Source organism: Excalfactoria chinensis, chromosome 8 (genome assembly GCF_039878825.1).
Source record: "Excalfactoria chinensis isolate bCotChi1 chromosome 8, bCotChi1.hap2, whole genome shotgun sequence".
Taxonomy (NCBI): Eukaryota; Metazoa; Chordata; class Aves; order Galliformes; family Phasianidae; genus Excalfactoria; species Excalfactoria chinensis.
Genome location: NC_092832.1, coordinates 4,655,050 through 4,668,138, shown reverse-complemented (window position 1 = coordinate 4,668,138; position 13,089 = coordinate 4,655,050). Strand labels below are relative to the sequence as shown.

The following is a 13,089-nucleotide window of genomic DNA, read 5'->3' as shown; positions in this document are numbered from 1 at the left end:
TGGGTGATAAGAACACATTCACAGAAGCATACACCCACTCAAGCTACAGTGGCAGTTACGTGTCTGAACAGTGCAGTCAGGTTTTTCAGTCCGAAGTAATTTGATCCTCCTCTAGTTAAAACTCTGCTCTATTAAGCTAAATCAGCATGTGAGCTATTTACCAGCACAACTCCTGTTTGCATATGAATTGGTAATCTGAAAGAAGAACTCTTCAGTTTTCATCAAATAATTATTATGTGCCTAAAATAATTTTGGTATGACAGGAACAAGAGTTTTCAAATTACAGGGTTGGGATCTTCAAAGTCATCAAAAGAATATAACAAGCTTTTAGGTAAAGGGGCCAATTGTGCCATGTGTCGCATCATCTCATGAAAACTAGTGTTAAAACAGAGTTAAGCCAGATTGGATGATTGTGTTCTATTAATACAGAACAGTGTTTGAGTACTATAATCTATCATCTCCTGGGGAAAAAAAACCAACAAACAAACTCACCTCTCATTAGAAAAAGCCAAAGCTGTTGCTCAGTTGCGATATTTAACTTGGTTTTCGCTGTACTCTTTAAATTCAGGGTCCTCGTGGTGTTCAAGGTGCCCCCGGTCCAAGTGGAAAAGCTGGCAAAAGGGTAGGTAGTATATATATTAATCCTGCTCTGGGTAAATAGATGCTATTTAGAGGCTTAAATATTACTAATTTCACTGCATTTTTAACTGTTTGCCTTTTTGCATTTCTGCAGGGACGGCCCGGAGCTGATGGTGCCAGAGGAATGCCAGGAGAACCTGGTGCAAAGGTAAATAATGAGACCTTGGAATGGTCTGGATGGATTTTAAGCAAGCACCACAGTTCCCATCCAGACCAAACCAGAATTCTTGTCTCGTGAAAATACTGAGGTTTCAGATAGCTGGGTCAAATGCAGGAGTTGAGAATGAATCATGTGTCTGAAATATGCTAATTAATGGTAACGGTTTGTAGCTTGACCTTGAAATAACTTGATTCTTTGGGCATGATTATATCCCTCTTAGTTCTTATTTGCAGAGTATCAGCAGTACAGAAGTCAGTCTTGCAACTACAAAGGGCAGCTAGAGTCAAGCTTTTCATTTCAGTTTAGACTTCTTTTTATAAACACCATACCTACAGTGCAGTGAAGAAGCTGGTGTGGCATATTTTCTAGCTTTTATACATAGAAGGAAACTTTTGAGAGTTTGATCTTTTTGCTCCCTCCCTTCCATATAGTTAATTCAATAAAAAGTTGTAACGTAACTCAAAATTAACACAGAAAGAAGATGCAATTTACTCTGAGTAATATAGATTGTAAGCAGTAACTCACGGAAACTGTGATTTCTTTGCAAGGGTGACAGAGGATTTGACGGTCTTCCTGGCCTCCCTGGTGACAAAGGTAACAGGGTAAGAAAAACATGCATATTTATACAACAGCATAATGATACAAGCACAGAAATAACATACTGTTCATCAAGAAGAGCACTAAGGACTCTGAGGAAAGCTGGAACAGAACGCCAGCATTTAGTACTACAGAATAATATCTGTGTTGTTAGGTAATGTATTCCTCAAAATATTTTAGTAGTATCAATCAGCAGAATACAGTTCAAATATATTATTGACTTAAATATTCAGATCACGTCTTCAGAATGGTTCATTTTTGGGGGGCTGATTTTTTTTGGGGGGGAGGGGGGATGAAGAAATTTGCCTGCTGGATTTATATTGATTGTTAAGGGAAACAGTAGCACAGTAAATGAGCATGAAATCTCTGTATCAGGAGTATGAAACTTTTTAGCCTACAAGACACTTGCTCAAAAACTGCATTTGAGAATTGGAACTGCAAACTGAACTTCTGGTTAACGACAGATCAGAGTCACATCAGATAATTAGTGAAAATATTGAAATAATATTTAAAACAACTGCTATATGAGCTCCTGTTGTCATACCAATAGAGTGGATGAGGTTGCGTCTTTCACAGCAGGGGGTTTCTGCTTTAAATTATACCCCTCAGACAGATAGTAATAATATGTTCTACTGAGTGTTAAACCTGGTAAATCCATTTAAAAAAAAACAAAAAAAACCAAAAAACAAAAAAACCCCAAAAAACAGTAGGTAGGAATTTCAGAACTAAGTATTCCCATGTGTACTGATGACCAAGGAATGATTATAGCTCTCACCCTTCAATGGGTTAGTATGGTTGCTGCTCAGAAAATCTCACCAATGTTGACTACTGGTCTGTGACTTAGTGCTCTGTAATAACCTCTAAGGATACTCCCTTGAGTTCTTTTAGCAGTAAAGAACTTTTATTGTCATGAAAATATCTCGATCCTTTTCTGTCATTCCCTCTTATTAAAAAGTGTAATGTAATCAGCGCTTCACAGAATTGAAATTTGGTTTCGTTAGCATGCCAGCAGAGGGGGCAAGACATTAAGTTCTTGTTACGACTCTTAAGGCTAAGCAGAAATTGATTCAGAGCCAGGGTGTGTGTCTTGTCTGCTCTCCAACCTTTAATGGTAAAATTGTCCACAGGACATTCTGCATCATAAAGAGCTATATATATGTATACAATTAGTTTGTTTGTTCCATATTTCCTAAATAAATAAAAGAGAACTGAAATCAAAGAATAAGTTTGTATTGAAATTTGTAACAGTAATGAAAACAAAGACTTCTTTTTCTCATCTTTTCATCTCACTATTTAAAAATCACTGCATTCTCATAACTACTTGACAACATGTAATACAAATATTCAGTTCTCCTTGGCTTACAATAAAGAAGAAAAAAATGAAAAGATAAATACTTTTTTTTCTATTGTGTTTGTGTTTCAGATATAAAAGAACTGATGCTGAAAAAAATCTACCTTTAAAGTAGATGTAGAATTAGTTGTATTTAAATTGTGAGTGGCAAATTTGAGGTTATGCTTTTGCCAGACACAAGTTGTCAGACAGAAATTACTGGATGGCCTCCAGTATAGAGGAAATAGTCCACATGATGTAGTATTCCTTTTAGTCTTAATTTCTATGACTGAACGTTTTTTGTTTAGGTTTCCTAGAACTGTACCCCTTCTCAAGTATAAAATAAGCAAGAGACCATCTATTAGAAGTAAAGGTCTAAGGAAAAAGAAATACTGGCTTTGGCAGAACATTGGAAGATAGGAATTAGAGTACTGAAGAACTGGGAATGCTGGTAGGGTAGCTGTGTTCTGACGGTATGACAATACCACAACACTGAATGCAAGCTTCTAATCTCTTTTTGACTGCCATGCTATTGCAAGACAAGAAAGGTAGCCCTTGAGAGGCTGAGCTTTTTCAACATCTGAAGGTTTAAGTCAGTTTTTACCTAGATATTAATTGGAAGTTAGAACATCATCTTTCACATGTCATCTTTCAGTAGCATCTTTTAGCATACAGAAAACCACATACTGTACCAGAAATACACGTTGAATTGTTTCAAAGCTTAGCAAAATGTTAAAACTGCTGTAGTAATTAATCTTGTCTCTGAAAGTGCAGTTCATAGAATTTCATTCTTTCCTGTAATGACTCCAACTTTTAGAGAAGTGAAATTGAATACAATCCCAACATATTTAATACAAGAGCACTCTGGGTGAAGAGACCAGGTTACCTAAAATCCCCTAAGAAAGTTATATGTTGAAAGCATGAAGAATGGAGCCACTGAAGAGTGATTCCATATATCTCTGCAATAATCCGCTGCAGTGGTCATGCTCCTTGGAGGCACTGATTAAATTAAGGAAAACAGGATGAATACTTGGTTGTTGTCCAATGCCAGAAGGAAGTCACAGTCTAAAAACCTGCTGCCTAGAAAGAGGTTGGTCAGTGGTGTTAGAGCTATGCAGCACACTGGTTCTCTTTAGAAGGGAAAGAAAAATAAATCCTAAAAGTGTGTGCTCCAGAATGTACCGAGGCTTCACATGCTGAGACTTGAAAAGCCTCAGCCTCAAGGGGCAAGTGTGGAAGTCTGGCTGCATTCCAAAACCTCAGACAAATCAGTCCCATTGCTCTAAATGACTGCTGCCAGGTTGGGTGGCTGTGAAAAGCAGTCTGTGAACTTCACTATGTGTATCCCAGGGCCTTATAACTGGTGTATTAACTCCTGATGCATATACGCCTTCCTTATTTTCCTAGCAGAAATGCACTTTGTAAGGGAAGAGACAAAGAGAAATATGGGTACAGATTAAGACTGCCTTTTGGAGCAGCAGTTTCTATGTGTTCTGGGGCATTGAATAGTTACAGAACAAAATTTTACAAACAGATATTTCATTGTTTCAATAATGCTCATTTGTTTTTGCAGTAAAGTAATAAAAGACTTTACTGAGTACTGTAACAGATTAATATCATTATGTTAACATGTTTTGACACATTGCACTGCAGCTAACACATTTATTTTCATTTCCTTTCCCGTTCCATGTTGTTTTCAGCCACAGATGTATTATTTTAATAACTTTTCTTGTTCTGCAGGGAGACCGTGGCCCACAGGGACCTCCTGGCTTACCTGGTGAAGATGGATCGAGAGTAAGATGCTATTTACTTCAGATTCACAGTAAAACTGGGAGTGAATACCCTGTAATAGAAATACAGTCATAATGTCAGTCATACAGTCTGCTCTTTTTTTATCTAAAACTCGTATTTCCTCTGTACAAAATAGGGAGAAGATGGGGAAGTTGGACCAAGAGGTCTCCCAGGTGAAGCTGTAAGCAATGCTTTCTTTGTTTGTTTCTGACCAGAACACCGTTTTACAAATAAATGTAATTCTCAGATTTCTTTCTATTTAATTGTTCTGGGTTCCAGATATAAAAATTTGTGTGCATATATATATATGTAGAAAATACTGATATTCCCTGAAAAGTAAGCAAATTATCAGATGCATAAGTATTCACAACTCCAGTAGTCACAGAGCCAATTTCTTATCGTTTTGAGCTACTGTAAAATCAGTCAATGCAGACTTTGATACATGAGAACATATCCAAACCCCTGTTGTTTTGAAGATATTTTCCAAACATTAATTTATTCAAAGATAAGCCCTTCTTTTTTGTTTGTTTGTTTGTTTTTTTCTCCACTACTGTGCTTCAGTGTGTATTTTTATGCTTCTTTCCAATACAGACGTTCCCTGCTGTCAGTTAGAATTCTGCAGGTGTTGTCACTGCAGAGCAGAGTTCTGCATTGCAGGCAAGAAATCAAGCCTCAGAAAGGGGATTTTTACCCTAAACATGTGCTATACTGCTGCCTACTTGCTAAGTGTCAAGAAAATACTACAGTCAGAGTATTAGTGACTTGTGTCTTTATCATACATAAGGAAACTGGAGATGTTATCCTGCCTACTTTAGCAAGTGTGATATGAGTGATGACACTCATTAATTAATTAATTAATTAATTTTCCATAGCGTACAGTCAGGAGCTTATTCTATAGAGCAAATCTTGCTTCCCTGATCTAGAAGAATAGCCCTTGGTGTTTATGGTTTTTTTGTTTAAGTGTAAGAAAAAACAAGCCTCATTCTGTCTACCAGAATTCCTCACATTAGTTATAATAACATTATTAGTAATTTTTAATCATTTCATTGATCTTTACTACAAATAAAGCACTGCTTGTCACTATAAATAGTAGTAGAAATTGTAGTAGACCACTGTGTTTTCTAAATATAGGAGTACAAATGTATACTTACAGTTCAGGTCAGACCTTCACATCAAAGCAGTGATGAAACCTCAGTGGAAGATACTGTACCAGTGTTCTGTACCTTTCTCTGAAATGACAGCAAAACTGACTGTATCAAAGTTTGTCCTTCCACTGATGTTCTATTCAGACCTCTGGTAGGCTTCAGGAGAGTTTATTATTGGTGATTTTCTTTCCTTCTTTCCTTTTTTCCTTCTCCCCCAGCCCCCATGATGCCATTCCCTTATCTTTCTTGCTCCCCATGACATTACTTACCCAGACCTGCTCCTTGTTCAGAAGTAGTCAGGCAGTTGTTAATAAGAATTTCTTGTCTTTCAGGGTCCACGAGGACTACTGGGCCCCAGAGGTACACCTGGTCCCCCTGGACAACCTGTACGTATGAAACGTTTTGTATGTTATTTCTAGAAGAAAAAAATGAAAGTCCATTGAAAGCTGCTTGTGTTTCTGTTGTTTGTTACAGGGTATTGCAGGTATTGATGGACCTTCAGGCCCAAAAGGAAACATGGTGAGTAAGTTGGAAATAAAGAAGGGAGGGAATTCTAAAAATCCTTTCTACGTTCCCTTATCCCTGCCACTGTGCCATCCCTTCCATTCAATTAAACTTTTCTGCCCTCACGTTCAAACGTCTCTTGTCTTACACTGAAAACCTTCAATTTCTTAGCCTTCAGCAATAAGACCTAACCATGCTTTCTTTTCAAGCTTGTTTAGCACCATGGGCTCTAGTGCCGAGCCCCTCTATCATATGGATAGAGAGTTGGTGGTAGTAGAGTTCTAAGAGGGAGGAACAAAGATGAACGTGTCTTCCTGTTAGTCAAGACAATGAAGATCTGTAATGCAGTAAAGCAAACCTAATACCTTGATTTTTTTATTGTTTTTTTAAATCTTTTTGTATGGTAGGGTCCTCAAGGGGAGCCAGGACCCCCTGGTCAGCAAGGAATCCCAGGTCCACAAGTAAGTGTAAAATAATTAATAAAAAATAATAAAATGCAGCTTGCGCCAAATGTTTAACCAATGTGAAATGAGTACAAGGCTATCTTTTCACATGCAAAATTGATAAAGATTTAAGGATTTATGAATATGCTACAAGTGTGCCGATGGCAGTGGGAGCAAAGTTTTCAAGTGAGCTGTTAGAAGGATTTTTCATTCAGGAGTAAAATGACTCATTCAGTGTTCCTGGAATGCAGCAGGAATGGCCACACCTGGAGGAGGTTTCTGAATAGGATCTTGTTACAGACCTACTGCCAGAATAGTGGCTTGTGCAAAAGGCGCGCACAAAACTCCTGATCTAACTGGTAAGGGGAAAAAGAAAAAGCCACATATATTTGCCAGTGTGTTTAAACAAATTAATGAGGAACCTTTGCTAGAGTGAATGTATGTGTATTGTTCTCCCTGATTTCTCATGCTGGTTTCTTTTTAACAGGGCCTTCCTGGTCCACAAGGTCCTATTGGACCTCCTGGTGAAAAAGTAAGTTACAGCATTATTCTGGTATTTCACAGTTAGTACTGTACTACAACCTTGCTTAAGTGCTTAAGGTCTTTGCTATGTTTAAAAGCATAGTAACCTGAGATCTAAAAATTTGTAAATCTTCTTAAAATCCTCATGGAACTGGACAAATATTGGAGGTCTGACTTTACTCTTACTTACACTTTTTCAGAAGCATAATTTCCTACCATTTGTTGGGATTATTATTGCAGTTAGATTCAGAACCCTATTTACAGTATTAAAAAGTATACACTTTTACAATAATTTATTTCACAACTTGCTTGATTTTATTACTCTTTTTTTTTTAATTAAAAAGTTATTTTTCTATTTAGCAGCAGATTCTACTCTCTTTTTACAAGGATTAGATTCTGATAATTCTGGTATTATTAGCTTCAGTATTGTGTCTCTTCTGCTGTGTTTTTTTCTGGTTTATCTGTCTGTACACATTCTTGTGGTTTAATACAGGCCTTCTGTCAGCATCAAAAATGTCACATTTTACATGCTTTCTATTTACCTGTGTACCTAAGAAGGATTATTGTACAGAATAGGCTACATGCAAAATAAACGCATTCCAGCCTTTCACAAAGACATTGCAAGCTTTTTCAGCTATGAAAGCTATGGTTTTGTAAGCTCTATTCTTTGCTTCCTGAGCTTGCTGTCTTTTTTTTTTTTCATATGGTGAATGACTTTATTCCTGAAGTGCTGAATAGTGTTTAATTTTCTATAGCTGGAAAAGTCTTCTCCATATGGTGTTTAGCATGTGCATATTCATAGGTTAATTCCCAATTCTCTAGCAAGATCTCACTGAAAAATATGGATGATTTTTATTGGATTAAGGTTGTAAGAACTGGCTTTGTGTTTATTTAGTTGTATGATAGTGTCTTTCTGGGTTTTGTTTTATTATATTTTTGTTTTAGTCCTGATATCTGTATCAAGAGATTTAGATATAACTGTTTTATATCCCCAACTCTCACAACTGAATGTACTGGATATAGTTACATGTGTTACATGTTAATGTGTTATAACACATTATTTGTGTGTTTACCAGTTTTATTTTTTATTCTTTTTTCCTTCCCTCCCCCCCCCCCCCTTTTTTTTTTTCATAGATACTCTAGATCTGGGGTTGGTTTACCATCTCTTTTAAAAGATTAATATACTGAAGTGTTACGTTAGTTTGCTGACTGTATAAGTCCTAAGTCCTGGTCCCAACGAGGATGATAGAAATGATAGAATATAATTTCTAGATAGCAAATGATAGAATGTTTGTTGCCATTCTTAAGATGTGTCTCTGTTACTGTATTTAGGGACCTCAAGGCAAGCCTGGCCTTCCTGGACTTCCTGGTTCTGATGGGCCTCCTGTAAGTAACCAAATATTTTATGCCTTGAACATCTAAACAGTCTTACCAATTAATTTGTAATAATACCTGTGTCTCAAAAATAAAACATAGAGTGAAAGACCTGTAGTCCTCACTCACAACAGCATAATAAACGCATCAAACCTCTGTGTTACATGTGATGCTAAGACTTTTAGAATTAACATTTTTGCTGCAGCTACTAAGAACGGCTGTGATCGCAGATGGTGAAATCCATCTGAAACATCTGCAGGGTTGTGGAAGTGACCCGGCTGACACATGAAGGATCAGAAAGTCCTACCATATCAATATAGCAACACAAATTATCAGTAAAAGTGGTCATCAGTTGTTTTCTTAGACTGGCTCTTTCTCTGCTTCCTGTCCCAAAATGCATATTGCACACTTGATCTTCTTTCATCTACACTGTAACACATAAATTTGTTTCTTTCATCAAAAACATCACCTTCCTACACTGACAGAAGCCATTCTGCAGTCAGTGTGAAGTCTCGAATCATCCTGTTCATTTGCCATTTTCCCTTAAAATTCATCCTAGTATAGCTTTAATCTGTTTTTTGAACCTGACTTTCCTACTACAGAACGAACAGCAAAGTGTCACTGCATACATGATATTACCAATACATAATTGTATCTATAGTTTTCATAATCTCTCTTTACCTGCCAAGGTACCATTCGAAAAGCACACAACAGCCCAGCTGGAAATCTATGCCTTGAACCATTTTCTGCACATTAGATCTTTTCCCTTACAAGAACAATAATTACATGCAAACTTCACCATTCTTTAAAAATCCGTGTATTGTTAAATAATTAAATAACTGTCATTTTATAATGAACTGTCATTTGACAAATGGATTATTTTCCAAAACAGATACATTTCTTTTAAAACAGGGTCATCCTGGCAAAGAGGGTCAGTCTGGAGAGAAAGGTGCATTGGTGAGTTTCAAAATTTCTCTATTTATTTACATAGTTCAGTATCTGTCCAGGATGTTATCAGCTAGAAGCTTGTTGATTTTACCTTAATTTCTTATGAAAATTAAGTTTACGCAGATCATTTGTTTTGAAAGTAAGTGTATGTGACCAGCTGCCAGTTCTTCCTTTTGAATTTACTACAGTCAAATTTGATAGAAAATATTATTTCTTGGAGATGTTAAGGGCCTAAAGGTTTTATGAAAAGACACCAGTTTGAAAGCAGAAAACCTTATTATTAAGGAAAGATAGTGCTGTGCATCCATCTCCAGCATCAGAGAATCAACAAAGCAGGTCAGTTTTAGAAACATATCTGTATGTTTCCAGGCTTCCCTGCTTCCACAGCATAAAAAGCACCATTTGTTTAAACAAATTTAAATACTCAGCAAACAGTAAATAACAACATCCAAATACCAGTCAGTATTGATTAATCACCATGAGACCTCTAATTTTCAGATCTGTGATCTCTTTACGAAGACAGAATAATTATCATTATTTTGATCTCTGCTTTTGAATTCTGCCATCATTATAATTACCATATAAATTTTCTCCAGTAAGAAACCACTGGTGGCAAAATGTCATCTATTTTGAAATATTTATTTTTGTTTTCTTTTGTTTTTTCACGTTCTGAAATTACCAGTTTCAGATTATTTATAGTGTAGATAGTTATTCCCTGAACAACCAAATAGAATTAAATTCATAAGTTTAGTAATAGTTTTATTATCCTTTGTTATGCCATGACTTTTCTTTATAGCAGGAAGCCTGAAAAGTCTATCAGTGTTATTTTGATGTCTCACAAGGCTGCTGCAGTACAGTGAATGAACAAGGCTTAGGCTAAGTGCTTGTTAACCAACTACTGCACAAAAGTTCTTTGCTTCAATCTATTTTAGGGGCCTCCAGGTCCTCAAGGTCCAATTGGCTATCCAGGTCCTCGGGGAGTAAAGGTAAGAATTAGTTGCTGGATTCCTCCCCTCAAACATTTTTTATTATATGCACATGGGTGATTCTTAATATTCTTTCTTTAGGGAGCTGATGGTGTTCGTGGTCTCAAGGGATCCAAAGGTGAAAAGGTAAAACTATGACAGCTTTTAATTTCTTTCTCTTTTTCTGTGTTCTTTATTTTAATGCAACCTGTTCTATCTCCACTGTTGTGTGTTCTCTCTTGCAGCAGCCATTTATTTTTGCCTTACATACCAAGGACACACCAAACCCAATTCATAAATCTGTCTCCTCTATGATTATTTACACTGGAACAATACAATTAGAAAATGTTCAGTTGTTAAAGTGGGTTTGGATGCTCTTGACACCAATTTAAGTCATATCTAAATTCCTCTCAAGTAGATAATTTCACATCGTTTTTCTTATTAATATATATTATAGTACATGCTGAAAAGCTCGTTCCATTCAATAAATTTGTGGTAACGGTAGTGTCATTCTATTGTTTTGAAAATGCTGTAGGCTAGATTTTATGTTGTTTTTTTTTATGTACCCAAATCTTCCAAAAGCTTTCAAGTTTCCAGGCATTTTTTAGTTGGCTTTTTGGCTTTGCCAGTGATAGACAGCCCTGGTCGGATGCATGTATATAAAGAAATCTTTTACATCAACAATACTTTTAGTTCTTTGCATAGAGCAAATGCTCTTAATGTAGCAAACATCTCTACTGACTTCTGACAATCTGAAATGGCTGAAGCTACAGCCAATACTGGTTTAAATTCCAAATTTCTTAGCACTCAGAATGAGAGAGACAACAGACATCATTTATACTGCCTGTCTATACAGGTGGATTTATACTGCGTATATATTTGTAACTGTATTTCTAAAGCAGAAGACGGTACTTGTAAAGTAGAAGCCAAAAAGCCTCAATTTGAGCACTAGAGATCTGTCTTTCAGGCTTAAATGCCAAGAGTCTGTGTATCTTCATGCTTTTCTACATCACCATTTATCCAGCCTGTATACTCTTTTTAGAGTTCCTCATTAAATCTATTCTGAAAAATGAGTATTTTTAATACCATAACATGTTGGCAGTAAATAATAATTGTCATTAGGAATAAAACTAATGTGTACCTGTTTTTGCTACTCTATATGAAATGTAACGTCTGTTGCTTTTTCTACCCTCTTTCCGTTATATCAGTAGGCAAGACTGGGTCTCCAAATGTCCAGCTACTGTATAGAGACTACTTCTTCCTTTAATGGCGATGACCATTCATGCCTAAGATTTTTAACTAAGATTCCATAATCAGCCAATTTGTTAATTCCTTTCGTGTCACTACTATGACGCTAGTTTAAAACTAAAAAAAATTAAAAAATAAAAAAGTAAAAATTAATTAAACTGAATAAACTGAGGTTCTGCTACATAGAAAAAATACCACTGAAAAATTTGCCACCTATATTTTAGTTAATTAAGTTGATAGAATTATTAAAAAGAGTGACAATAAAAAATGTTTAGGACATACCAAATGATTTTGTAAGATTACTTGTAATAAAGCTGAACAATTATTTAATCTTTATCTTCAAACACCTTTTTAAATAGCTTTAAGCAGCTGCTATTATGCTATCAGGAACTTTCAGACTATAAAGTCATATAAAGCACACTATATACATTCTCTAAAACAGCAATAAATATATCAGAATTATCTTATGCCACTACAGATTATTTTAATCTTAAATTTTTCTATTTTCTTATTATGTATGGAAAAACAAAACAAAAGCAAACAACAAAAACCTCCAGTTTTCTTACATGTATTTTTGCCTTACTTAGGGTGAAGATGGTTTCCCAGGATTTAAGGGTGACATGGGCCTTAAAGGTGATCGGGTAAGCACTGGCTCATGGCCCATATAATCTTAAAATGTTTAAGTTCTATTATTTTGAGAGGATCAGTGAAATGAACTAAGAAATTTACATTGAAAACAGTTAAGAACTTTTAGCTTAAGTTGTTTCTATTCCCTGCACAAACACGGATTTGAGCCAGAGTCTAGAATCATGAATCAGCAAAGGCAGTTATAAAGAAGAAGCAAGTGTCACTCTTTGATATCCTTCTCACTAAACTTCTTCCTAGGGAGTCTCCTTTTCAAGATACCAAGATGCAGTAATGCCTGAATATGATAATCTATCATGAACAAGGGTATTTCCATTTCCACCTAATAGTAGCTTATAAATCTCTGCCAAAATGTACTTTATCACCACTGGATGCTTCTGTCACAGGAAATGTTGCAGAGATGATTAAAAAAAACTTATTACAAGAGGCTACTGGCCTATATCTGTTATCTGTATACATAAGTAACTATGATGATGGTATCTATTTAACTTCTTAGATACAAAAAATATTCTAATATGGACTATGAGAATTCTCTCACAAGAATTTGTGTAGTAATTACTGGAATTCATTAAAATTCCTATGAAATTGAAAAGCAGTATTAAAACCTAGCTCTCTTCAGACAAGGAAAGTGGCCTCTAACGCTTCCACAAGTAAAATTCAGTTTGCATGTTTTTGTATTTATATAACGAACATGAGTAGTGGCATTTTCTTAATCTCAATTTGTGGTGTTTACTGATAAATTATTTTCATGTATTTGTAGGTCATCTTGCTAATGTAT

General features: G+C 35.7%; 1 protein-coding gene across 4 annotated transcripts in view; it reads left to right on the top strand.

Moving 5' to 3' along the window:
- Positions 1-13,089, top strand: part of COL11A1 (collagen type XI alpha 1 chain) — a 120,173-nt gene that overhangs the window by 55,007 nt on the left and 52,077 nt on the right. For all 4 annotated transcript variants that reach the window (XM_072342935.1, XM_072342934.1, XM_072342933.1 and 1 more), the window contains 14 exons: positions 569-622; positions 734-787; positions 1,348-1,401; positions 4,467-4,520; positions 4,654-4,698; positions 5,995-6,048; positions 6,137-6,181; positions 6,574-6,627; positions 7,097-7,141; positions 8,464-8,517; positions 9,418-9,462; positions 10,386-10,439; positions 10,521-10,565; positions 12,254-12,307. In XM_072342935.1, the coding sequence (XP_072199036.1) occupies positions 569-622; positions 734-787; positions 1,348-1,401; positions 4,467-4,520; positions 4,654-4,698; positions 5,995-6,048; positions 6,137-6,181; positions 6,574-6,627; positions 7,097-7,141; positions 8,464-8,517; positions 9,418-9,462; positions 10,386-10,439; positions 10,521-10,565; positions 12,254-12,307 (711 nt within the window). The remainder of the gene's footprint in view (positions 1-568; positions 623-733; positions 788-1,347; positions 1,402-4,466; positions 4,521-4,653; positions 4,699-5,994; positions 6,049-6,136; positions 6,182-6,573; positions 6,628-7,096; positions 7,142-8,463; positions 8,518-9,417; positions 9,463-10,385; positions 10,440-10,520; positions 10,566-12,253; positions 12,308-13,089) is intronic.